The sequence below is a fragment of the Rhinatrema bivittatum genome, chromosome 2 (assembly GCF_901001135.1).
Source record: "Rhinatrema bivittatum chromosome 2, aRhiBiv1.1, whole genome shotgun sequence".
NCBI lineage: Eukaryota > Metazoa > Chordata > Amphibia > Gymnophiona > Rhinatrematidae > Rhinatrema > Rhinatrema bivittatum.
The window spans coordinates 216,933,790-216,961,091 of record NC_042616.1 but is presented as its reverse complement, the minus strand read 5'-3'; the positions used below and the strand labels follow the sequence as shown (position 1 = coordinate 216,961,091).

Sequence of the window (27,302 nt, the reverse complement as noted above, 5' to 3'; positions counted from 1 at the left end):
GCATTTTTTCTTGGGATGTGTTCATAGTGTCTCCCTGTCACTCCCTGCAGAAGAGGCAGGTGGTAGAGTGTACATTGTGAAGGCTTCTCAGTCTGAGGGTTGTGGTTCCAGTACCCACAGCACAATAAAATACAGGTCGATATTCCATTTATTTTGTTGTGCTCAAGAAGGGTGGCTCCTTTCATACCATCCTGGATCTCAAAGGAGTCAACCGTCATTTGCGGGTGACTCATTTTCACATGGAAACATTGCGCTCAGTAATAATGGCCATGCAGTTGGGGGAATTCCTGACTTCTTTGGGTCTGTTTGAGGCTTACTTCCATATTCCTAACCTAGTGGAGCACCAATTTTTCCTGTGTTTTGCAGTGTTGGAGTACCACTATCAGTTTCAGGTGCTGCCTGGCCACCGCTTCCAGAACTTTTTCCAAGATTGTGGTAGTGGTAGTGGCAGAACTGAGAAAGGATGGGATACTAATACACCCGTATTTGGACAACTGGTTGATTCGGGCCAGGTCTATGGAAGAGAGCCGTCAGGTGATCCGCATTGTTATCTCCCTGTTACAGGAGCTCAGTTGAGTGGCGAACCTAGCCAGGAGCAGTCCTCAGCCAGCTAAGTCGTTGGAGTATCTGAGTGTGTGATTCAACAATGCAAGGCAAAGTTTTTCTTCCAGAAGCTTGTATTCAAAAATTGGCTCAGGTGCATCTCTTGGTGAGCACTATACATCCGACAGTGTGGTCCTATCTACAGGTACTCATGTTGATGGCAGCAACTCTGAAAGTGGTGCCATGGATGAGAGCACATCTGCATCCACTTCAGTGTTCCCTGCTGTCTCTTTGGAACCCACAGTCTCAGGACTATTTGATTTGGCTTCACCTGCCGATGGAAATCTGCTCTCACCTCCAGTGGTGGTTGCAAGCAGACCGTCTGAGAAAGGGAGTTTCCCTAACATTGCCAGACTGGTTAGAACTCAATGGATGTGAGCCTCCAAGGTTGGGGAGCTCACTGTCAGGAACTAAAGGCACAAAAGTGGTGGAATGCAGAGGTCTCTCTGGAACATCAATCAGCTGGAAGCCTGGGCAGTCCAGCTGGTATACTTGCAGTTCAGTTGCAGACAGCAGGGTCGAGTGGTCCAAATAATGTCAGACCACACAACAACCGGTGTTTACATCAGTCGGCAGAGAGGAACCAAGAATCAGCAGGTATCGCAGGAGATAGACCAACTTATAGAATGGGCGGAAATGCATCTTCAGGTGATTTCAGCATCACACATTGCAGGAAAAGACAATGTAAGAGCAGGCTTTCTCAGCAGGTAGAGTCTGGACCCAGGAAAATGGGTATTGTCGAGCGAGATGTTCCAGCTGTTATTAGATCACTGGGGCCTTCTGTTTTTATACCTGCTTGTGACTTCTTGCAACGTGAAAGTTCCTCAATTCTTCAGTTGCACGAGAGATCTGAAGTCCTTGGGTATCAGTGCTCTCGTGCAGGTCTGGCCGGAAAAAAAACTGCTGTATGCTTTTCTCCTGTGGCCCACGTTGGGCAGAATAGTTTGGAAGATTGAAGGCCACAGGGGGGTTGCTGCTCCTGGTGGCACAAGACTGGCCCGGAAGACCATGGAATACAGATCTGTGAAGATTCCTGATAGAGAACCCCCTTTGTCTTCCACCACACATGAATCTGTTGCAGCAGGGGCCTGTCCTTCACGAAGATCTGACTCTGTTTTGTCTTACGGTATAGCTCTTGAGAGGGCTCAGTTGCTGAAGTGTGGATATTCTACTGATTGCCACCTTGCAATGAGCTCGAAAGTTCTCCACTTCATTAGTCTATGTTTGAGCGAGTGTTTGAGGCTTGGTGTGAGGATCAAGTTGTTCTTCCTCATTTGATTAAGATCCCACTCATTTTGGAATTTTTGTAGGATAGGTTAAATAAAGGGTTGGCCCTTAATTCCTTGATGGTACATGTTGCGGCTCTTGCCTATTTCAGGGACCTGGTGAATCCTTATCGTCTCATCCTGATGTGGCTCATTTCTTGAGGAGAGTGAAACATCTTCATCCTCCGTTGCGGGTACTGGTTCCAATGTAGAGTTTTAACCTGGTGTTTGATTTCTTGGCGGGCCTTACATTTTGACCACTGTAAAGCCTTTCCTTGCAGTTATTGACCTTGAAAGCAGTATTTCTGGTGGCAATCTGTTCTGCGCATCGAATTTCCAAGCTGCCGGGAACTGTTCCTTCGGGTGACTCCAGGAACAATACAGCTGCGTGCTGTTCCTTCATTCTTGCCTAAAGTGATCTCGGATTTTCACTTGAATCAGTCTATTTCCTTGCTTTCATCAGATAAGGAAAGAGAAGCAGAAGAATATCGCCTATTGCATCCCTTGGATTTCAAGAAACATGTTGTGAGATATCTGGAGGTTTCTAAACTTTTCCGAAAGACAGATCGTCTGTTTGTCCTTCATGGTGGAGGAAAACAGGGCAAACCAGTTTTGCGGGCTACAATAGCTTGCTGGATTAAGGAGGTGGTCATGGCCACATATGTGGATGCTGACAAGCCATTGCCTACTTAGGTTAGGGCTCATTCCAATAGGACTCAGGCAATGTCATGGGCGGAGGTTAGATTTTTGTCACCCATCGACATTTTCTGAGCTGCAACATAATCCTCCTTACACACCTTTTCCAGATATTATCGTCTGGATGTGCAGGCACGGGAGGACGCTGCCTTTGTACGTGTAGTGTTGGCTAGACCGTGGGCAGCCTCCCACACTATTCAGGAATAGCTTGAGTACATCCCACTGGTCCTGAATCCATGTATCCACATGCTAGGAAATGAGAAATCACCACTTACCTGATAATTTCCTTTTCCTTAAGGTGGTTAGGTGGATTCAGTTTCCCACCCTTGACTGCCAAATGATTGTTATAGTCCTCCTGTGTGGCTGTGTTCCAGGGGATTACTGGTAAGTGTTCACCAGTCCCTAGACTAATATGCATATGTTCTTGCCTGAGTTCAGTGTTTCTTGTTGGTTGAGTACAGAAATGATTGTTTTTAATCAAGTTTTTGCTGGTCTGTCCACAGTTGATTTTGAAGAGAATACTGGCAGGCTGATGTCACTACAGGACTATATGTACTGTGATGTTAGTTTGCTCTGTCTCCATCTGCTGGTAGAGGTGCATAACCCACTGGTCCTGAATCCATTAATCCACCCACGGCTCCATGACCTTGTTGCTTTCCTCTTAGTCTTAGGTAGCTTTTTTTGTCATTTTTCTAAGTTTCCTTTCCATTCCTTCCTCCTGGTTAGGGTGTTGGCCAGTGCAGCAAAGAACATTGACCACCCCTGGTCATTGAGTTCGACACTAGAAGCAAATCAGTGGCTTCTAGTGTTGCATTCATTGTACCAAGTTTATGTCTGTCATGGAGCCCCATGATAGATGTATCCTGTGTCTGGGAGCATCGCATGACTTCCAGGAGTGTCACTTGTGTGTGACCATCTTCCTTAAAGGACAATGGACCCATCTGGAGCTGATGGACAAACACTTCAGGCCCTGAAAGACTATCCCATTGGCACTGACATCGAAGGACCCAGGAGCTGAACTGGTTGCTGGTGATGCATTGGCATCAAGGGGACATCATACTCCGTTGAAATCAGGCATGACCAGGGAGAGGGGCCTTCACCTGCCTCATCCTTCTTGAAAAAGGCATCTAATTCCACCTCTTTGACTCTGGCATCAAGAAGTTCTGATGCACAGCATTGAGTGAAGGCGAAGAAGCACAGACATCTTTCTCCAATGGTTCATGATTCTAGGATTGAGACATTCTGTCTGCAGCTTGAATCCCCCGTAATGGTCCCACAGAGGGGAGAGCTCTGCCTTGAAGCAGTCCCAGGATCTGAACCAGTCTCTGAGGGTTGGGTCCAGGTATTAGCCATTAATACACCTCTGGTTTCCCTGGAAGATGTGACCACTCCTCCTGTCTCCCCAGTCTGCTTTAGCATTTGCAATCTTTGAGGAGTAGCTAGACAGGAAGATCCAGCAGGCCTTGGACAAGGCTACGCAGTCTGAGGACCATAGCATCAAGGTCATCGGGGCAAACAGAAACTAAAGTCTAGCCACAGCTCAAGCCTATCCAGCTGCCTGCTAGTCCATCACCACTGCCAGTGCTAGTTTCCAGAGGGGAATCTAAATCAATGGTGGCTACCCTGATGGTCATCTCCAGGCCATTAGGGGAGGAAGCTTTCTCAAGGCACAGGAATTCCTCTGGTTCCAAGCCCCAGCAAACACTCCATTCTCTGAGGCTATGTTTGTGGGAGGGGCACCTTCTGGCTATTCTCCATTGGTGTACCAATTGGGGTGTGACTCAGAGTACTCCTGGGGATATGGTTATAAATCTGGTGGTATCTGTGAAGAACAGGAATAGACAGGTCTCCCTTTTTACCCCTCTCCTCCAGAAAGAAGGAAGTCCCCACCAGAGGACTGCTTCTTTGCTGGTTTTGTATAGAGAATGCCTGAAGCCATTGCATTTTCTTTGCTAAAGGAGGCTGAAACAAGAAATTGGACATCTTCTAGTTCATGGAGCCTCCTAAGAAGAATACAGCAGTCTCAGTTCATAAGATCCTTCAGAAGGTACAGAAAAGGATGTGGGAGAGGCAAGATAGTGGCATTCAGGAGGCTGTGTTGTTTTGCTGCTCCTGCCCATGGTGTTCTTTTCAATTATCCTTTGAAAAGAACACCGGCAGATGGTTTCCCTGAGCCTGGAGCTCCGGGATACACCAACGTGGAGAGATGATCAGATGTGTGGGTCCTCAGCGCATGGCAATGACGCGCCAAATATTCCCGCATTGGATGGGTCATTCACCCATATCCTGACGCTCTCAATTGATTCACCTTCTTCCATTGAAATCAGTGGGGAAGCGGATGGGAGCTTCCCCCTTACCCCCTCCTTGGCTGGTCCACTGTGTGTGGAGCCGGTGGCATGATCTTCTACACCTGGTATTCCCCAGGAAGTTCAAAATGCCAATAGGGGTGAGTCATTTATTTTACCATCTCAGCCAGAGGGAGTAACTTTGGAGGTTATTTGGGATTTAGTTGGTGGCTTTGGGAGTTATCTTAAAGTTAAGATGAACCTTTTCTCCGCTAATTGTCATAAAAAATCATCAGAATTTCGGGATCAAGTAACTGAAATTAATGCTAAAATTACTAAAGTTGAAGATAGTGCTCAATTAATTCAGGAGCTCAGCATTGCAATAGTGAGTGATCGCAATGCTATCTCTAGATGCATTGAAGTTTTGGAAAATAACATGAAACATTTAAACCTACGCCTCTTGAATTTTCCCAAAGTGATAGGGGGAATTCTGTTTGTCACCTTAAAAAAAAATATTTCAGGAGGTATTGATGTTTGATTCAGAACAAATACCTGCTGTTAACAATTATTTTCTTCCAAAAAGAACTCCTGCGGTTTCGACTATAGACTTTCAAACTAACTTGACCAATTTTCTTGAAAATTCTACTCTCGATGTTTTGAATAGGAGTACTCTTTTAGTCTCCTTTATTTCCTCTGTTGTTGTAAGCAATGTTATGTGGAATTATTTCCATAAATTCTCTGTTTCTTTTCATGGTTAAATTAAGATATTTCCAGACCTTGCTCAAGCTATTCAAGTAAAGAGAGAGGGCTTTCTTACCTTAAGACAAGATGTTGTATCCTTAGGTTTCTGTTTTGTACTTCGTTATCCGTAAAAATGTATCATCAAGAATGGCAATAAAAGTTTTTCTTTTTTCTGCCTGAGTAATTGAAATTTTTCTTAGAGGGCCGTAGGCTGGTAACCTCTTCCCATGTCCCCCAATAATATTTCAATCATGATTGTAAATTCTACTGCTGCTTAGACTGTTAAGCCCTTTTTTTGGTGTATTGCTTATTTGATTATCTCTCTTTATTTCTTATGCATCTTGTAACGTATATTTATTTATTTATTTAAGCATTTTTATATACCGAGTTACGTTGGGAGCATCACCTCGGTTTACAGGTAACTTAATGCAGCAAAACATTTTACAATAAAACAGGTAACCAAAAGTAGCAACAGGATAAAATATAACAGTAAAATAAATAACTATGTAGAAAGGGTATATATTAAAGGCATGGGAGGGGATGGCGAATAGTATTATACAAAAATAAATGAGTTTTATTTATTTTATTTATTTAAAGGTATTTATATACCGCTTTTTAAAATAAAATTTTATCAAAACAGTTTACAATAGTTTAAAATAAGATAAAAATAAAGTACAAATTAAATTAAATAAAAATACATAAATTTAGTTAAATAGCTAGATAATTACTAGCTTAAAATAAAATTCTTAATTAAGAAATAAAACAATAATAATAATAATAGTAGCGTGCCATGGTAAACAGAATAAGAAAGGTAAAAAGGCGAGAGGGGGGAGGGAAGAAGTGATGAGTTGTCAGATAAGTATATCCTGAAAAATGAAGGGAATGAAAAATGATTGAATGAAAAATTAAGGTAATATGTGTCAAGTGAGCAGAATTGGGGTAGTATGTGTCAAATGGATGGAGTTGACGAGGTGGGAACTTCAGTTTTGTTGGAAGAATACTTAGAGGAGTTATTAAATGCATGTTGAAAAAAGTATGTTTTCAGAGCTTTTTTGAAGTGATGAGGGTTCGATATTAGACGGAGAGGGTTGGGTAGAGAGTTCCAAAGAGATGGTCCTGCTACTGAAAATGCTCTCTTTCTGGTTATGTCTAATCTGGCCTGTCGTGGTGAGGGAATGTCTAGGAGATTTTGAGTGAGTGATCTTAGATGTCGAGTTGCAATGGCCTGAGGGATATGTACAGGAAGATAAACATGTTCAGGAAAAGTTCACTGTGACTTGAGGGAGGGGGGGATGTACATACAGGGAGGAAGTCATTATGGGGTATTGAGATTATGTATTAAAGGTGAAATTACGAGGGGTGTTTACAGAGAGGCGGTGAGGAAAAGGGAGGGTATAGAGAGAGTTGGTTCAGGAGTAGGCCTGTTTAAAAAGCCAGGTCTTGAGGTTCTGTTTGAATTTCTTTAGGCACAGTTCCTGGCGAAGACTAGGGGAAATCTTGTTCCAAAGGGCAGGCCCAGCGATGGAGAGAGCACGTTCTTTGGTAGACTTGAGTTTTGTCAGTTTAGGCGAGGGCGTGTGCAGCGTCGCACGGTGTTGTGTTCTAGTAGGTCTGTCAAGGGTACAAAATCAGAGGTGCTCTTTGAACCAGGGCATGTCATGGTTGTGAATAGGTTTATGAACGATGGTGAGGGCTTTGCACATAATCCGTGATGTGATTGGCAACCAATGTAGGTGTTTGAGGACAGGGGTGATGTGATCATATCGGTGGGCATTGGTGAGGATACGTGCAGCAGAGTTCTGGAACATCCGAAGGGGCTGGAGGGCATTTTTTGGGAGGCCTAGGAGGATGGCATTGCAATAATCCATTTTGGATAAAATAGTGGCTTGGAGGATTGTGCAAAAGTCATTAAGATGAAGCAGAGGTTTAAGTTTTTGTAGCATGTGAAGCTGGCTAAAAGACAAGAAGCTGGCTAAAAGCTGGCTAAAAGACAGGAAACAGAGTAGGATTAAATGGACAATTTTCTCAGTGGAAGGGAGTGGGCAGTGGAGTGCCTCAGGGATCTGTATTGGGACCCATACTTTTCAATATATTTATAAATGATCTGGAAAGAAATACGAGGAGTGAGGTAATCAAATTTGCAGTCTATACAAAATTGTTCAGAGTAGTTAAATCACAAGCAGATTGTGATGAATTGCAGGAAGACCTTCTGAGACTGGAAAATTGGGCATCCAAATGGCAGATGAAATTTAATGTTGATAAGTGCAAGGTGATGCATATAGGGAAAAATAACCCACGCTATAGTTACACAATGTTGGGTTCCATATTAGGAGCTACCACCCAAGAAAGAGATCTGGGTATCATAGTGGATAACACATTGAAATCATCAGTTCAGTGTGCTGCGGCAGTCAAGAAAGCAAACAGAATGTTGGGAATTATTAGAAAGGGAATGGTGAATAAAATGGAAAATGTCATAATGCCTCTGTATCGCTCCACGGTGAGACCGCACCTCGAATACTGTGTACAATTCTGGTCACCACATCTCAAAAAAGATATAGTTGTGATGGAGAAGGTACAGAGAAGGGCGACCAAAATGATAAAGGGAATGGAACAGCTCCCCTATGAGGAAAGACTAAAGAGGTTAGGACTTTTCAGCTTGATTATGGGAATGAAAGCCTGTGCATGTAAAGAGTAAGCATGGGAGTGAGAAACCTTGGTGTGTATGAGACACAGCATGGGAGGGAGAAGCCTGTATATCTGAAAGAGAACATGGCAGTGGGAAGCCTCTGTGTGTGTTTGTTTATGCATGAGAGAGATCAGGTGACTGGTGTGTGTTTGTGTATGTGTGTGAGAGAAAGAAAGTGATTATGGGAATGAGAAGCCTGTGCATGTGGAGAAAACAAGCATGGAAGTGAGAAACTAGTGAGTGTGTGTGTGTGTGTGTGTGTGTGTGACAGAGAAAGTGATTATGAGAATGAGAAGCCCATATATGTAAGTAGAACACGGGAGTGGGAAGCCTGTGTGTGTGTATGGCATGAGAGAAACTGTTTGGGAAGGTGACTGGTATGTGTATCAAAGACTGGGAGATGGTGTGTGAGAGACAGAAACTGGTCATGGGGGCATGCATGACTGGTATGGTGTGTGTGTGAGAGACATGGGCCCTAAGGAAGAGGACCATGAGTATAGAGCTTAGCCTCTACTGCTGCTTCTGGTGTGTGCTACGGCTTGCATGGCAGAGGAGTAGGAGAGCTGCTGGAGGGAGTAAGTAAAGGTGGCTTTTTAAGTTTATTTTTCTTGATTGACTGCCATTTTAATTATTTAATATTATATGATGTGTTTGCTTTTTTGAAATATTTTATTGGCATTTGGAGAATTTTTAATAGTTTTATGAGTTTTTAATTGTTGGATGTTATTCTGTTCATAGCTGTTTTAAAACATTTATTCTGCTTATTAGTATAGTTTTACAATTATTTCTGTGTGGGGATCTATAGCAGCTTGCTAGTTCTGTTTTCCTAATAAGAGGTGTATTGGTTTTTAGGGCCTGATTTAATATTTGTAGTGTTGCCTTTTCATAGATAGGGTTGCTCCTGTTTGAGTGTATTCCATAATACAGGTATAACTGTGTGCGGATTAGTTTATGTGCATTACTACAGATCCTGGGAGTATGTTAGGTTGGTTCTGTGTCTGTTACCGAGATGAGATATTTTACTAGCATGTAAGCGTTTGTATCCGTCTTATTTGTTGTGTTTTCTCAAGAGGTGGTAAACTGCTGTCTTTTCATATGTAGGGCTATTGAGCCTGGAAGTAGGAGTTTGAGTTGCTGTTACTGAGATGACACCAGAACCAGAATATCTTTTTTGTAGGGTGAGTTGTATGGGGAATGTCATAATTCTGCTTTATATCCATTATTATGGGTCAGGGATGTTCCCGTGGATGCAAACTGTACTCTTACATCTAGCCCCGTGATGGTCACATGTTCAGTGTGTCACGCATGTGAGAACTATCTGTCAGGTGTGTCCTGGCCAAAAAAAGGTTGAGAACCACTGGTCTAGAGGATGTGTATGAAGAGTGGGTGGCTCGGGGGAATGACGGCTACTACCTGGAGATAATACCAATGACGGCTACTACCTGGAGATAATACCCTTATTCAGTAAACATATACACAGTTAATGCGACTCCAACATTGCTCTAAGCTTCAATGGCAAAAGGTAATGTGGGGAAAAAAAAAAAAAGGATTTCCATTCACAAAAAATGCGGGGAGTAGCTTGCTGGTTACGGCGGTTACTATTCCTAACCAAATAAGCCTATACTTCACTTTCAATGCCTATCCAGCATAGCTCTCTGCTTCAATGGCAAGGGAGAAAGTCTGATACTTCACGCATATCCAGCACAGCTCTCTGCTTCAATGGCAGGGGGGAATGAGGAAAAGTGAATCTATATACAGACAACAACCAACAAGGACTAAACTACATAGACTGGGTAAACAAGCATGGGTGTAGCTTGCTTATTGCAGCGGTTACTATCCCTAACTAATTAAGCTAGATATCCACTTAGATGCAGTTCCAACACTGCTCTCTGCATTATGGCTGGGGTGGAAGGGATACAGAACCAAAAGGTTACTAAGGGCCAAGAGTAACAGATTTATTTATTTAAGGCTTTTCTTTACTGTCATTCGTCAGAGACATCATGCCGGTTTACATCGAACAGGGGGAACAGAGAAATCTGTTACATAAAACAGGGAGCAACAACTTGGAGATGCGAATGTAATATGCAAGTTTGAAGGGATAGAGGAATTAGTAAATTAACCTAGAACTAAAGCTGATATATAATACAGATGAAACAGACAGTGAAGGAACTATTTATGTCTATTTACTATTTATAAGTATGAGAGAGGAGAGAAAAAAAAAAGAGTGCGAAGGCTTGCTGAGCAGACTGGATGGGCCGTTTGGTCTTCTTCTGCCGTCATTTCTATGTTTCTATAACCCACCGTGCCATCTCCTTATCTCGTAAGCCCTGCAGTTCTGTTGCTTTAATATTAGCACACTACTTATGTAACTTTTCTATTTGTAAAGGCCACTTTGCGCATCAAAGGGTAAAACTGTGCGCATGCATGCAGTTTGTGTGAAACAGACTTTGCAAAACTGCGTACAGCTGAGTACATCGGCTTCACAGTGTGTACTCTAAAATCTTTATTGTATACATGCTTAGACTTTTCTAGAACAAGTTTTTGTGCATAGTCCACATAGTATGTGTGTTTAATGTTAAGCTGTGCAGTTTCTGAAGCTACTGAAATTATTTATTTTAATTAATTTGTAAGGAGAAATTGCTCCACATCTTTATCTCTCATATGAGTTGTTCTTCAGGTATACTGCACTTCATTATAGTTGTTCACTATGACATTTAAAATCCATCACCTTTGGTGATGCATGGGGGAGGAATCAAGATGGCAGCCTAACGCCGGCATTGCTCTGCTCAGCGCTTTTCTTCTAACTTTGTTTCTGCGATATTACCTTTAAAATGCTGGCGAAAAGAAAGGGGAAAGTAAAAATCTTTCCCTCGGAACCCCCTCCTTTCTCCGGGCAGCAAACGATCGCGCAATGCCTGGCAACGGTTTCACTTTCAGGGCCAGGAGTTCCGGCTGCTGAGGTGAGTGGAGGAGAACTCACCCCAGCCTCGGAGGAGGTGTCCCTGAGCCCGCTTGACGTCAGACCTCCACCGTTGGAGCAGGGGGGGCTGCAGCAGCTTGTCGGGCAGAGTCCCGGTATGGTTTCTCTTGTTCCCAACACCGAGGGAGCTTCTGCGGGGAATTATTCCACTCCAGAGGGGCTGGAAACTGCAACGGGTGGACCAGGAGTGCTCTCCCTTGACGAAATATCTAATGCAGCAAGCGGTGGTGTAGAAGGTGAGAGGCTGTTGGAGCCAAAGAAAACCTTCGCATTGATCCAGAAACCAGTCATAGTTACTCTTGATTCAATCTGGGACCTTGTTATAAATATGGGTAATGCTATTTCTGATTGCTCTCTCAAGATTTGTACACTATCACAGCAGCTAGAAATAGTTTGTAAGAACAGCCAGCTTCAAAACCAGGAAAATCAGGAAAAATGTAAACATATAGAAGAAGAGATGAAAGCAATTAAAGGAGTACAAAGCTCTCTAATTCAGGATGGTGATATCTTGAATAGAAGAAATGAGTACGTTGAAAACAAGGTGAGACACCTAAACCTGCGTCTTCTAAATTTTCCAAGGGTGGTGGGGGAATTGCCACGTTTCACTCTAAGGAGATATTTCCTTCAGATTCTTGAATTTTCTTCTGAACTGATCCCCCCCTTGGATAAAGTATATTTTTTACCATCTGGTTCAAGATTTCAAGTACAGGCACAGGCTGTCGATTTGAATAACCTTACAGATTATTTGGAGTCTTCCAACTATGAAGTAGCAGAGCTACGCTACTGGTTACTTTCTTAACTGATAGTGACTTGAATGCAGTTATGAAAAAGTACTTTAAGAAATCTAATGTCTTATTTATGGGACAACCTGATTACCCAAAAAATAAGGGTTTCTTAGCCTTGGGGCAGGAAACCCTGGCCTTAGGGGTGTCCTTTTTCTTAAGATACCCGTGCAAATGTCTGGTCAAGTTTAGGGGAGATAATTTTGTATTTCTTGCACTGGAACAGCTTAAAAAGTTCATTGAATCAAGGATAATGATACCATCTGCTGGAATCAATGTTCTGACGTAAATGTATGTAGCCGTGTTATGCTATGTCATTTCAAGTATTTGTTTCTTATACTCTCCTTGATTTAAGTCTGCCTCCCCCTCAGATTGGGGTCTAATGAATACAATGAGTAGTATGGGAAATGTATTCTTTTTTCCTTTGTTTTTTCCTTTTAATATTGTTGCTTATTTGCTGTATCATGTTTCTGTAGCAAAGAGGATACTTTGTGAAATATATTTTGAAAATTCAATAAATAATAAATTTAAAAAAAAATCCATCACCTTTAGAAGTTCTAGGGCACTGTGTTAAACCAGGGCTTCCTAAACCTATACTGATGTCTCCACACCCAGTTGGGTGTTCAGGATATCCACAATGAATATGCTTGAGATAAATTTGCATAAATTGGAGACCCAGTACTTGAATCTCATTTTATTTATTTTTATTTCCATCAATTTATATTCTGCTCATTCAGTACATTGTGGAATCCTGAAAACTTGACTGGCTGTAAACTCCTAAGATAAGTTTTGTTCCCCCTGATGCAGGGCAGGCCGAAACATCAGCTGATGTTGGGGTTTGTTTGTTTTGAGACATCACAGCGCACAAATTTGGTAACATTACAGGGGATAGTGGTGTGAACAGTGTGTCTTTGCTAAATCCTGCATAATTCATACTTTTTAATTGCCTAACAAAAATGTATAAAAAGTTACTTGACTTCACTTTTTTTCTTTTACCTTTCCTCTGGGGTGGATGATTGAGTAAACCGGGCAACCACCTTGAAGGTGGTCACTGGCTTTCCCAGCTTGCTGACACCCCACTGGAGACATACATTGACATTATTCAAAGTCTGTGCTTTCTGAGTGATTAATGTCACTTATCCTGGTGTTTATTTAGTTTTGTAGGTGAATAGGAAACGTTTGGAAAGCCACGTGTTAAACTCTAGAAATTCTTTCAAGGCTTGCTAGTAATCCAACACCATTTCCCTTATATTTTAGGTTATATGAAATAATGGCATTCAAAATTATCTTCAATAAAAAGGTTTTGTGTCTCATAACATGAAAGATAGGAGCAACACTAGAATATTTTGCTGTGCCATTTCATTTTATTTCTAGCTTTAGATTATATACAGTATTTGGGAAGAGAATGAGATTACACATTATTCTTATGCAATTTTACATTGCAAAACATTTTTAAGGAGTAGGGAGCTACTTGGTGATGAAGTATTGCAGATTGACAGGTTCTGCCATTGGTTTTCTAAATGTTCCATGTTCCAGTTCCTGGCTTTCCCTAGGTAAGAGTATTTGTAACAAGCACTACCTAACCAAATAGGTCCAACATCTGCACATATCTCCCTGAAGGCTTCCTAATGACATGCACTTATACATTAAAGAAAAAAATGAATGTGCCTTTGCAAAAAGTAAAAATAAGGCTATTTTGAAAAAAATGTGATGTTCTATTATTTATATTGTATTTTATGATTTATAAGTCAGTCTTGAAAACATCTTGGGTAATATTTAGCAAATTTCAAAGAAAATCTAGACTTCTGAGTAGAATTAGTAATTTGACCGAGATGCTATATGGAAAGCTTAAATACTCCATAGCTCAATTAAACATTTACATTTGCCATGATAAATGAAGGATTTCTAGCTTTGGTTTTATCTCTGACAGACAAACAGCAGAAAGGTGAATTTGCTATAGATGGATACACAGTCAAAATGAATAATACCCTTCGGAAGGATACAAAGAAAGATTGCTGTTTTGAAATCTCTGCTCCTGATAAACGCATCTATCAGGTTGGACTTCTTTTTTATCTTTCTTGAAAGTAATATGATTAAGAAGCTGCTGTACCTAGTTTGAAGACAGGACCCTTTCATGTACAAGCTGTTGTGAATATGTGCCCACAGTGTGTTCATATATTTGGAAATAATTATTTCTTTATCTCTATATATCTATAGCCAGATGAAAGTATACAGTATGTGTATATGAAGCATCCTTGAACTACAACATGAAAATGTATCTTTTACCAATTAATCGCCTTGCCATTCTAAAACAAAATTAAGTGAAGTTATAAGAACTATATCTATGCATTAATTGCATATTTCATTGGTTAGCTTTTTGCATTGAAATCAACGGGAAGTACATATTGGCTACACAATTCTGAAGTCTTATCAGCTAGACATCAATATAGAATGTATGTTTAATAAGTTTTAAATATCTGAGATTGCAGTTGAAAGCCAGTTAATTAAGTTGTCAGGTAGTATGTTGGAATCTGACAAGAACATTTTTAAGAAAACTGTACCCAGCAGTCTAAAGAAATTCATGGGTGTCTTCTAATTGTCAAGGGCAAATTTTGTTCATCAGTTCTGGCTTTGACATTGATGAAGAGAAGCAGCTTTTTTTTTTTCTGCACAGCTGCCAGCTGCTGATCAGAGTTTCAAATCCATCATCCTCTACTTCAATTACATAAATTTGTCAAAATTAACTGTACATTATAAGGAGCATCCTTGCAAGAAAAGTACCAGAAGACATAAAAAGAATTACTAATGGCTACCTGAAGAGATGACAAGAATGTTGTATTTTTGTAGTGTTTGAGGCAGTTTTACTTATTTCTAAACAGTTTGCAGCCGCTACCACTAAAGAAGCAGAGGAATGGGTGCAGCAAATTAAATTTATATTGCAAGGTAAGAACACTGTTAATATTTTAAAAAGTATAGCAAGCAGTATGGCATTTATACCTGATATAAGTATAGTATCATTATTTGAGTATTTTATTTTAGTATCTGATATTTGCAGATGGATGCTCATCTGTTTTTTTTAATCTTTAAGAGCAGTGTTTAACCATGATGTAGCTTTTTGTGTTACCGTCAAGAAATAAGCATATGTTTCAAATACATACTGAAAAGTAAAATATAGCACTCGTTTTACAGATGTTTGTATCCAACTGCAAGGATTACATGTTCCTTTGTGGTGGTGCTGCTGCACCATCCCTAATGTGTTCTTGTACTTAAGACGTGTTTAACTGGTCCATTCTTATTATCTAATACCGGGTTATTTTAAAGAAAACATTTACTGGCTGGTTTAGTATCCAAACAAACTTCTCAAATGGTTTTTAATAGATCTGGAATCTGATATTATACCCGAGGACAATGAAGAAAAAGAAGTAGGCAATGGAATTGGGCAAGTTGGTTCATTCCTTCCTGCAACCAGCATTAAGCCAATAGATGATGACATTTATGAAGAACTTCCAGGTATGTCACAAGCTATGGATAAAAACCATTGTTTTTCACAATATTCAGTCCACTCCAGGGATGGGGTGGCTATCTATTTGTCATTATATAGTTACCAAGGTTGAGATTGGAAGGGGAACATACTCTGAGTGCACAGATAATGAAAAATATCTTACATAAACCTGATGTAGAGGTTTTGACAAAGCTATTATAATTAGATGAAAACTCTCTTAGTCTATATTGACAGACATTCAAGACCAATTCTTCATTAACAGTAGTATCAATGTGAGACCAGTATTTAAAAACTCTTTAAATGGATAACTTATGCAGCTAAATTTAGCTGCATAAGTTATCCTGGATATTGAGCAGGATAAACCCATCCCATTGATTATCACTGGGTAAACCTACCTGAATAACTTTAAAACCGAACTTGCTATCTTGAATGTTTCCAGTTAGGTTACAGAGTTATCCAGGTGGATTTACCAGGATAACTTTTAACTTGACGGGCAATATTAAAAAGATATTTTCTTTTCAGCTGAGCTGTGATGGGGAATAAATTTAAAATAAAAAAAAATAAAGCTCCCAAGTGGGCCTTGCTGCCCAATTCCCCATCAAAGTGAAAATAATCCAGCTGACCACAAGGCCCTCCAACATATAGAGAGAGTTTGAATGTTTATAGGCCCAAAAAGCCTCCCTAATCCCCCCCCCCAAAAAAAAATAAAAGTGCCAACACAGATTAAACCAAAGTTGCCTGCTTAATAGCACCTTGTCTTCAATCCCACCAAGCCCACCTTAACCCTCCTGCTCTACCCGCACTCTTCAAGCCTTTCACACCAACTAGGAGCTTGAGCTATCATCCGGCTCCTAGAAAGCCCAATGCTGGAAGCCGCTGGGACCGGAACAAGTATACTATGATCACAGTTGTCTGGAGGTTTTTGGTGAGTGCTGAATGAAGTGGAAGGGTTAGGGTTGGGGTGGCGGAGGAGGGGACCCAAGAAAAGATTATTTGGAAAAACTGTGGGGGTGGTGTGGCTATCTTCCCAATAGGCCATACACTTTTTAATTGGCTTTTTTTTGTGGGGGGGGGGGGGGGGAGGATCGGGTATAAGGCCGGACATTAATGACCCTGGGGTAGGGGGTGGGGGTATCAGGCCAGCAATTTTACTTGGCTACATTTTATTTTCCTTAAGATTGCCTCTTAATTGGTTATATCATTTTTTTAAAACTCTTTATTTATAAAATTGTCTTGGCATACAATGGCAACAAGTTAAGTATAACAGACAAAGCATTTCTTTAGACACTGCACATTAGTCCAGCCAAATACAACCAAAACAGATATTCAAAAAAGGTACAGCTTAACAGCAGGCCACCTGGTTCTGCCACAAAAACGAACAGGGCAAAAATCAAAGACATTACCTTCTGCGTTCATCAAGGTATTTTTGAAAAGGTCCCCAAACACTGTACTTAAATTGCTCATGTCTCATAGCATATCTTAGGCACTCAATATCTGCAATATTTTGTACTTGTTTACGTCAATGTGATGGTAAAATGTGTCGCTAACAGTAATTGGCTAACTAAACTTCTGTACTTTTCCTAGGGATCAGCGATCCCTCCCAATGACCCAAGAGACCCATAATAGGCGCTATGTAAATGCCAAGATTAAGTATATCAGCAATTTTTTCCGTTATTTTATTTCAGAACTGCTTAACCCCCACACAATGCCACCAAATATGCATATATGAGCCTCTGTCACCACATCCCCTCCAGCACTGTGGGCTATATATTCGAAATAAGATAGAATAATATAACGGTGTTAGATAGGTTCTATGCAGCAATAGAACCATAAGCTCAACCCAACACACAGAACTGTGATGCACATTTAGCCAAATTGCTCTCCATGCTTGTGCATTAAGTGAGACGCCCAGATCCAAATTTCTGGGCTATATCATTTGAACAACTGGTTATATACCCCAGATTACTTTCATACCTAACTAGTGATGTGCAAGCATAGTCAGTTAGGTTTCAGAGTTATCTGGCTATGAATACTTAGGTAACTTTATTCAAGGATATTTAGTCATACATTTAGCCTGCTGAAAATTCCTGATAACGTATCCAGTTAACATTAGTTGGATAACTTATCCGTTTTCTGATTTTCTCAATATTCACCTCTGCTTTTTGGTATGTACAATAACTAACATTCCGAATCTGCACACATTCACTGTGCTATCAGCTTCTGCTTGATATATAACCTGATAATGCTGCAACATGTTGACTTGGACTGACTATAGTATTACTGTAAATAAAGCCAGTGACAGTCTGGCTCATTTTCTTTCATGTTCTGCAGCATTAATCTAATTGTAGCATGACCTCATAGTTCATATGTTTTCAGATATCCAGCCAGCATCAGTTTACTTAATAAAAATTTATCTTTTGGCAGCTAGTGGTGCAATATGATAAAATAGGCATTAACAAAGAAAAAAGGGTATATGCGAATATACAAAATATTTTAAACTGCCTGCAATTTGTTGAAACTTGGAATATTGTTAGTATGAGATATAACAGCAAATGAAATTACATTCATTAATAGCAATACAGTAGTAACTACTAGTTACATTTAAACAATAAATCATGAGAAATGAACTGCATTCACACTTATGTTGTATATCTTGCATTTATTGGATGCAACAGTTCATTGATGATATTACTGAAATTTGACTATGCATATCTTATAAAGTATCATACTTATTTGGGTATGCAGACTATAATAATAAATAGAAGACTGCTGTAACAATAATATATTGTAGCATTTCAACCACACATGATCTCAGTGCCCTTTACAGTATAATTACAAAGTTTGAGAAGCACACATCCAAGACAATACTATCACTATCTGATTACAAATGCCTGAGAGGAAGGGAAGGAATATAAAGTAAGAGAAGGATGAGAAATGAGACAGAAGGAAGGAGTGAACCAGAAATCGTTTGGCATGAAAGGAGAAACTATAGAAGAGAGAGAGACTGGGAATGAGAGGCAAGGGAGCAGAGAGGGGGTACCCAGGAGAGAGGGAAAGATATTTTATCATGTAAAGGTGCATAGGAAGAGATAGATACCAAAAGAAGAGAGGAAGTGGGAGAAATAAAAAGGGATGAAAGGTGAAAACAAAACTGAAAGGAGATAAAAAAAAAATGATATAGAAAAAGAACCAAAGAAATAATCTAGAAAAGTACAACATTACTTAGAAAAAATGCTATTTTTCTAAAGGAAATAAGAACATATACAGGCCGATACAGTAAGGACGCGGTAGAAAATGTGTGGCAGTGCCGGGCACCCACTCGTTTGCCGCGCGCACAGTTTGGATCACATACCGCTTGATACAGTATTTAAATGGCATGCAAATGTAAGCCGCATCCATGAAGCGCAACCCATTTTACTGTATAGAGCACTATACAGCGCCTATACAATATCCTGGGTGCGCTGGTACCTGTCATTTCAAATGTCATTTGAAATGACAGGTACCAGGAAGTGGATCCCAACTTCAAGCAAAAGAAAAGGATCAGAGAAGTATCAGCCGGCCATTAACAGCAAGGGTCATGATTTAGCAAGACAATTCCCCTAGGGGAAAAAAATACAATCAAATCAGACCAAAAGAAAAACGTATTAGGAAGGACCTGTTGTTTCCAAGCATAACCTAAACTCTTGCCTGCCCAACCTAAAATCCAACGCACCAGGAAAGCCACTCTTCAGATCGCGACTAATCCCATCACTGGAAGGACGAAAGATTTTTTTAAGCGTTCCAGTTCCTCTCTCCACTATGTCAATGCATTCTCCTTTCCACTGCAATGCGAACAGTATTATGAAAAATAACTTTCAAACCCAGGGTGGTGGAGCATTGTTGTGCTTGATAAAACCTGCACTCAACAGGATCGGGCAAACTTTCCCCCAGCCCCCGCTCACCTGCCCTGGCCGCGTCCATGGGTGCCGGTCTCTGGAGCAGCCCCAGTCCTCTCTCCCCTCCTCCCGGGGGCAGCCGGCGGCGAGAGCGGCTTCAGCAGCCCGGGGCGGATCGGGCGCTCCCCATGCGAGGCGGCTTCCAGCAGCCCTCACCAGCGATGGTGAATGAGCGCACGCCGTGACCTCGGATGTCCAGCCGGGCGCTCAGGTCACGGCGTGCGTTCATGCACCCTCACCGGCGGGGGCTGCTGGAAGCCGCCTCGCATGGGGAGTGCCCGGGCTGCTGAAGCTGCTCTCACTCTCGCCGCTGGCTGCCCCCAGAAGGAGGGGAGAGAGGACTGGGGCTGCTCCGGAGACCGGCACCCATGGACGCGGCCAGGGCAGGTGGGCAGGTGAGCAGGGGCTGCGGGAAAGTTTGCCCAATCCTGTTTGCATTGCAGTGGAAAGGAGAATGCATTGATATAGCGGAGAGAGGAACTGGGACGCTTAAAAAAATCTTTCGTACTTCCAGCGATGGGATTAGTCGCGATCTGAAGAGTGGCTTTCCCGGTGCGTTGGATTTTAGGTTGGGCAGGCAAGAGTTTAGGTTATGCTTGGAAACAACAGGTGAGCGGGGGCTGGGGGAAAGTTTGCCTGATCCTGGCTCCTCTAAAGGTCTTGTCCCGGGGGGGGTGAGGGGGTCATTTGCCCGTGAAATTTCATCTCTCTGACCTGACGCTCCACACTAACGCAGGGGTAAGGGTAGGCGGTAAATTAGCAGGTTAAACACGCGGTAAAACTGCAGGTTAAAAAGACGATAATCGGGGCGCACGTTACTGTATGGGAAGGAATAACTAATCCGATCGTTTACATCTCATATACATGCCGTGGGCGGAAAGGGTTACCCTTTGATTTAAAGAAGTGGTAAGGATGGGTTAAAAGGGATAGTGAATCGCATGTTGGACTTACGCGGCCAAATTGTGGGTAGAAAGCGGGTTAGAAGCAGGGTAACCACGGCCGCGCTTTACTGTATCGGCCTGAATGTAAGTTGCCATGCTGGGTCAGATCAAAAGTCCATCATCCTGTTCCTAACAGTGGCCAATCCAGGTCACAAGTACCTGGCAGGATTCCTAAATTCAGTAGATTAGATGGTACTTATCCTAGGGACAAGCAGGGGATTTCTCCAAGTCCACCTTAATAATGGTTTATGAACTTCTCTTCCAGGAACTTGTCCAAGCCTTTTTTAAACCCACCTACTCTAACAGCTTTTACCACTTCCTCCAGCAATGAATTCCAGAGTTTACCGTATATTCCAGTGTATAGGACACAGTGGCGCATAAGACTCCCCCCCCCCCCACACACACACACACTTTTTTATACACATTTTTAAGGAAAAAAATAATTTTCTATATTTTCTGATGAAATTCCATAATGATTTATTGAACTAATTTTATAGTTATTTATATCTACAAAAATGTAACTAAGGGAACACTGTAGTTCAATCTTCATCCATGTAACTAAGGAACACTGTAGTTCAATCGTCATCCTCAAAACCCAGAAATTCCTCTCCAGAGCTAAATGAAGAATCACTTGAAGCCTGTTCTTCAGAAACTGAGTCTTCGTATAACAAATCATCCTCTGTGCCATCAAGTGAGTTACTAATTCAACATTTCTTAAATGACTTTCAACTGTCTCATGTTTCACAGTATCCCATGAAGTTTTGACCCATTCACAAATCTGCGAAATGCTAGGCCTCTTCCTTCTTCCTGATGCTGTCACTTCAAAATCTGTAGACTGCATTCAACTGTTCCATTTCTCCTTCATGAATCCTTTAAATGGTTTATTAATGCAGTCATCTAAAGGTTGAAGCTGGCTCGTTAGCCCACCCGGAATTACAGTTATTTGAGTTTTCAGTTGGTAGATTTTATTTTTCACAGCTTCTGTTCTGTGACTCCGAAACTGATCCCATACTAGCAAAGTAGGTTTCTTTAACAGTCCACCAGGACGGCTAGACCACACATTGTCTATCCACAACTTCATCCCCCCTTCATCCATCCAGCCCTTAGGATGAACGTGCACAAACACACCTTTAGGCAGTTTTTCCTTGGGCAAGGTTTTCCTTTTGAAAATCAAGAGGCAGCAATTTTGTTCCATAGGCACAGCAAGCCAACATGACTGTGTAATGCATTTTTTCATGCCCACATGTTTTAACAACAACACTTTTTGTACCTTTGGAATCTACTGTTCTGTTTGAGGGTCATCGAACGTCAGTGGGACCTCATCCATGTTTCCTATTTGTGAAAGTTCAAAATTTTCTCTTTTTTTTGTATTAATGACAAATCTATGAAAATCGATAATCTTTTCTTCATATTCTGTTGGCATCTTTTGTGCTATTTTTGTTTTAGTTCACATTCTTAGGTCACTTCTCTTCATGAATCTAGAACACCATGATGTTGATCCTGCAAAATCAGCGATGCCCCTGTTAGTGGCTATCACTCTTGTTTCTTGAATAGTAACTTTTATGGAAACTGAAAATATCCAAGTTTTTAATTCTTCTTCTAGTTCTGGCCATTTTGCAATTCCATGTCACAGATTGTATTTATTATGCATAGCTTTTTGTAAGTCCTCTTCCTGTCTTTTCCAAGTTCTTATCATCTTTTCAGTTGGCGGTGGCCCGTAATTCCTCTTTGCTGCTCTGTGTCCATGTTGTTTAGCATATGCAATCACTCGTAGCTTGAATGCAATATTATAGCAGAATCTGCATTGTTTTTGAGCCATGTTTTGTGTTTTGCCAAGAGCAGGGCCCAATGGGGAGGGGAAGGCGGGGGATAATGTAACGCCGGTGATCTAGATTGTGGGTTGAAGATTCAGTGTCTAAAACTTGGAGGAGAAGTCCATTAAGTTGACTTAGAAAATAGCCACTGCTATTACTACTAGCAACAATAACTTTAGTTTTTGGGTACTGGTACTTGCCAGGTTCTTATGGACTGGATTGGCCTCTGTTGGAAACAGGATGCTGGGCTTGTTGAACCCTTGGTCTGACCCAGTATGGCAATTTCTTATGTTTATATTTTCTTAACTCAGTCTTATTTTCTGATGTACAAATCGAATATTGCTTCCACAATTGTGGAAATCAAGAAGAAGCTTCAAGCTGGACGTGACTAGTGTGGGAAATGCATTATAAAATGGTCAGTGGAATGAATATCCACCCAGCTGGGGCTTTTAAGACAGAAATTACCGTATCTCCACAGAGGAGTGCAGAAAATTAACGTACTAAATATCAGCTTTTTGGAACCATATTGTTAATGGCAAGGTCAGCGGCTTCTCTTCCAGATCTATCCTATTCTGTATCTTTGATCAAGCTTGTCTTCCTTAGATACATATCATTCTCTATTTGTCCGCACAAGTATCCTAATAACCAAAACATGTATCATGCTCTGGTTGCCGAATTGTGGAGATGCTAATTACCATATGTAGGTACATAATATGCTGGTACTGGAATGGATTTCAGCTTAAGACAGTAACCTCAAACAGTGGGCACTTTTCCAGCATTTTTGAAATCCTTTCTTCTATTCCAAAAGGCAAACCAGTCACAGGCTTCTCTCTACAAAATGAATATCCCAGAGAGCCAATGATAAACTGTTAAATCATTTAGGGGCAGATTTTAAATACTTGCGCGAGTGCGTACTTTTGTTCGCGCAGCAGGCGCGAACAAAAGTACGCTGGATTTTATGAGATACACGCGTATCTCATAAAATCCGGGGTCGGCGCGCGCAAGGGAGTGCACATTTGTGCAACCTGTGCGCGCCGAGCCCAGCGCGCGCTGCCTGTTCCCTCCGAGGCCGCTCTGATTTCGGAGCGGCCTCGGAGGGAACTTTCCTTCGCCCTCCCCCCACCTTCCCCTCCCTTCCCCTACCTAACCCACCCCCCCCCCCCCGGCCCTATCTAAACCCCCCCCCTTACCTTTGTCGGCAAAGTTACGCCTGCGTCGGCCGGCTGCCCCGCTCCGTGGTCCAGTCCCGGGGGCTGTTCCGGAGGCTGCGGCCACGCCCCTGGGCCGAAACCACGCCCATGTCGCCGCCCCCCGAAACGCCGCGCCCCGCCCCCTGAACGCCGCGTCATTCCACCACGCCCCCGACAGGAAGCCCCGGGACGTACACGCATCCCGGGGCTCTGCGTGTGCTGGCGGCCTATGCAAAATAGGCGCGCCGGCGCACGTAAATCCGGAAGGATTTACGCGCGCAGGGGTTTTAAAATCCGCCCCTTAGTGCGCTGTTTTGGTATGGTGTAATGTCCTGAATGCTCTAGCATTCCCCGCGCCCTCGCTCCCAATTGGCCGGAGCAAGCCCCTTTTGCCCAGCACCAGCCAATCAGGGAATGAGGGCGTGGAGAAATCAACTTTTACAGCGTCCAGAAGTGAGGGGAGTGGCTCAGGGAGTGAGGGAGCATCGGCCAATTGGGGCGCGAAGAATCAGTATTTACAGCGTGACTCGGTGAGCGAGGGTGCGCTGCCCAATTGGCCGGTGCTGGGCAAAAGGGGCTTGCCCTTTTGCCCAGCACCGGCCAATCGGGGAGCAAGGGCGCGGAGAATCAACATTTATAGTGTGCCCAGCACCAGCCAATCGGGGAGCGAGGGCACGGAGAATCAACTTTTACAGCGACTGGAGGTGAGGGGGGAGCAAGGGCGCATCGTCCAATCGGGGAGCGAGGCGCAGGGAATCAATTTACAGCCTCTGGTGGGGGGAATCCAAATTTACAGTGTCCGGTGGGGTGGGAGGGGAGTGACGTGGTGGCGTTGGAGAGTGACGCCAACGCGTCACTCCCCCCCTCCCCCTCCCCCAGACGCTGTAAATTTGGATTGCCGGTGCATAGGATGCACTCCTTGTTTTTCACCTATTTTCAGGGGAAAAAAGTGTGTCCTATACACCGGCAAATAAGTAGAAAAGTATTTTCTCTTATTTGTCTTAAATGTATCACCTAGTAACTTCATTGCATGTCCCCTAGTCTTTGTACTTTTTAAAAGGGTAAACAACCGATTCGCGTACCCATTCCCAGGAGCTGTTCTATAATGAGTCAGGATGAGGCAGCAAAAAGTGCCCCCAAAATATCTCCTCCAGCAGCCATCTCACCCTAGTTATAGACATAGCCACGGAGGTTTCCCCACCCGCAAACCAGAAAAGGAGCTTCAAAGGTACAGAAAATAACATGCCCTTGGGGGCTGAAGGTGAAACAAGGCCCAACCTATCAATGAAGAAAAGAGGCCTAGTGGCTGCCGGCAGAACCCAACCTGCTAGCAGCTGAAGAAAAGAAGCAGCTCTGCTTGGACTGAGAGGGGGGAATGAGGGATACATTTAGGATTCTTGTGTAATAGATTATGCTGAGTATGTTGTAATGTTATGAATAAAAATTCTCTGAATAAAACTTAAATTAAAAAAAAAAAAGGAGCCCAACCTTCCGACAACAGAATTAAAGAAAAGACACCAGCCAGCAGGTCTCAGGTGGAACCCAACCCAGCGGTGACCAAATTAAAGCAGAGACCTCACCCACTGGCCACCAAAGAATAACAAAGGGCATGCAAGCATCTGGCAGAACTCCACCCACCCAACAGCTGAAGAAAAGAAGAGGTCTAGTGGCTACTGGCAGTCCCCAACCCATCAGTGGTCAAAGAAGAGATGAGGCCCAGCAGTATCAGAAGAAAATAAGAGGCCCTGATTGCCTGCAACTGAAAGGGGAGCTTAAGCATGATTGATAGTCTATGAGTGAGAGGTAGCTGGAGACAGTGTGGGTGTGCATGTGAGAAAGCATGTGTATAGGTGTGGATGTGAGAAAGCTCATTTGTATACGCATGTAGGAGAGAGCATGTGTGAGCATGTATGAGAGCATCTATGTGTGTGTACCTGAAAGCATCTGTGTGGATGAGAACGTGTATGTACAAGAGAGCATGTGTTGTGTGTATGTATGTGAAAGAGCAAGTGTGAGAGTGCGTGTGTGTGAGAACGTGTGTAAAAACAAGTAAAAGAGCATATGTGTGTGCATGAAAGAGCAAGTATGAGAGTACATGGGTGTGTATGTGAGAGCATGTGTATGGATGGGAGACATAAATTGAGCACCCTTGGTATGGATTCTAAACTGAATGAATGGGAGGCAACAAAGGGTAGTGGTAAATGGAGTTTTCTCTGAGGATGGGGTTGTTACTACTGGTGGGCCTCAGGGACTGCTGCTTGTGCCAGTTCTTTTCAACATTTTTGTGAGTGGCATAATGGTAGGGTTGTCAGGAAAGGTTGTGTTTTTGCCAATGATACCAAAATCTGTAACAGGGTGAACAGCCAGAAAGGAGTGGAAAACATGAGGAGGGATCTAGTGAAGCCCGCGGAATAGTCTAAGGTCTGGCAGGTGAGATTCAATGCTAAAAAAAATGCAAAGTAATGCATTTGGGATGCAAAAACCCAAGAGAAAGATACAGTATTGGAGGTGAAATTCTTCGAAGCACAAAGGAAGAGTGAGATCTAGGGGTCATTGTATGTGATAATCTTAAAGTGGATAAACAGGTTGATAAAGCGACGGTAAAAACCAGAAAGATGCTTGGCTGCACAGGGAGAGGAATGGTCAGCAGAAAAAGGGAGGTGATATTGCCCCTGTATAGCTCCCTGGTGAGACCTCACTTGGAACACTGTGTACAATGCTGGAGACCGCCCCTTCTAAAGGATATAAACAGAATGGAGTAGGTGCAGAGGGTTCCTACTAAAATGGTCAGTGGTCTTTGTTCTGAAGCATATGGGGATAAACTTAAAGATCTAGACATGTGTACCCTAGAGGAAAGGCAAAATAGAGGAGATATGATAGAGACATTCAAATATCTCAAAGGTTTCCATGCACATGAGATGGACCTTTTTCAATGGAAACAAGGCTCTAGAATGAGGGGCCTTGAGATGAGAGTGAAATGGGGTAGATTCAGGAATCATTTTACGGAATATTTCTTTACAGAGAGGGTGTTGGATGCGTGAAACAGCCTCCCAGTGGAGGTGATAGAGACAAAAATATCTGAATTCAAAAAAGCATGGGATAAATACAGAGGATTTCTAAGGAAGTGGGGCTGAATTAATTGGATGGATGGGCAGACTGAATGGCCATACTATCTTTTTCTGCCATCATCTTTGTGTGTATGTATGAGAGAGAAGTCCATTAATGGCTATTAATCAATTTTACTTAGGGAATAGCCACTGCTATTAATTGCATCAGTAGCAAGGGATCTTCTTAGTGTTTGGGTAATTGCCAGGTTCTTGTGGCCTGGTTTTGGCCTCTGTTGGAAAAAGGATGCTGGGCTTGATGGACCCTTGGTCTGATCCAGCATGGCAATTTCTTATGTTCTTATTTCTTATGTTCTTATGTAAGCACATGTATGAGTATGAATGAACACGTGTGTGAGAGAGAGGGAGGAGAAAGTTCCCCTACTCTCCTCCCACCCCCTCCCCCCCTCCCCCCCCCTAATCCACAGAAATCTCAGGCTGACCGGAAATCGAAAGTTCCCAGGTATGGAAAGCGAGTATTTATTTTTTTATTCTGACCATTTTAATTTTTAGGTGCTATTTAATATGTCTGCTATTTTGAAATATTTTATTGCTGCTTGGGAAATATTTTATAATTTTTATATGAGATTTTAACCAAGCATATTGAGGATTGCTTAAATGCACTCATAATTTAAGATATGGGAGTATGTATATTGACAATATGAGCTTTTACTATATGTTATGTACTGAGCTCGGCATATACAGTATGTGATGAGCAACAGAAATAGATATGATATTGTCGGGACTACTAACTGCTTTAATTTTTCAAGGGAGTATT

At 42.3% G+C, this 27,302-nt stretch overlaps 1 protein-coding gene across 3 annotated transcripts in view; it reads left to right on the top strand.

The window, feature by feature from the left end:
- The window catches only part of SKAP2 (src kinase associated phosphoprotein 2), a 525,725-nt gene that overhangs the window by 349,952 nt on the left and 148,471 nt on the right, over positions 1 to 27,302 (top strand). For all 3 annotated transcript variants that reach the window (XM_029589160.1, XM_029589159.1, XM_029589161.1), the window contains exons 7-9: positions 13,969 to 14,093; positions 14,918 to 14,981; positions 15,417 to 15,548. In XM_029589160.1, coding sequence (XP_029445020.1) covers positions 13,969 to 14,093; positions 14,918 to 14,981; positions 15,417 to 15,548 — 321 coding nt within the window. The remainder of the gene's footprint in view (positions 1 to 13,968; positions 14,094 to 14,917; positions 14,982 to 15,416; positions 15,549 to 27,302) is intronic.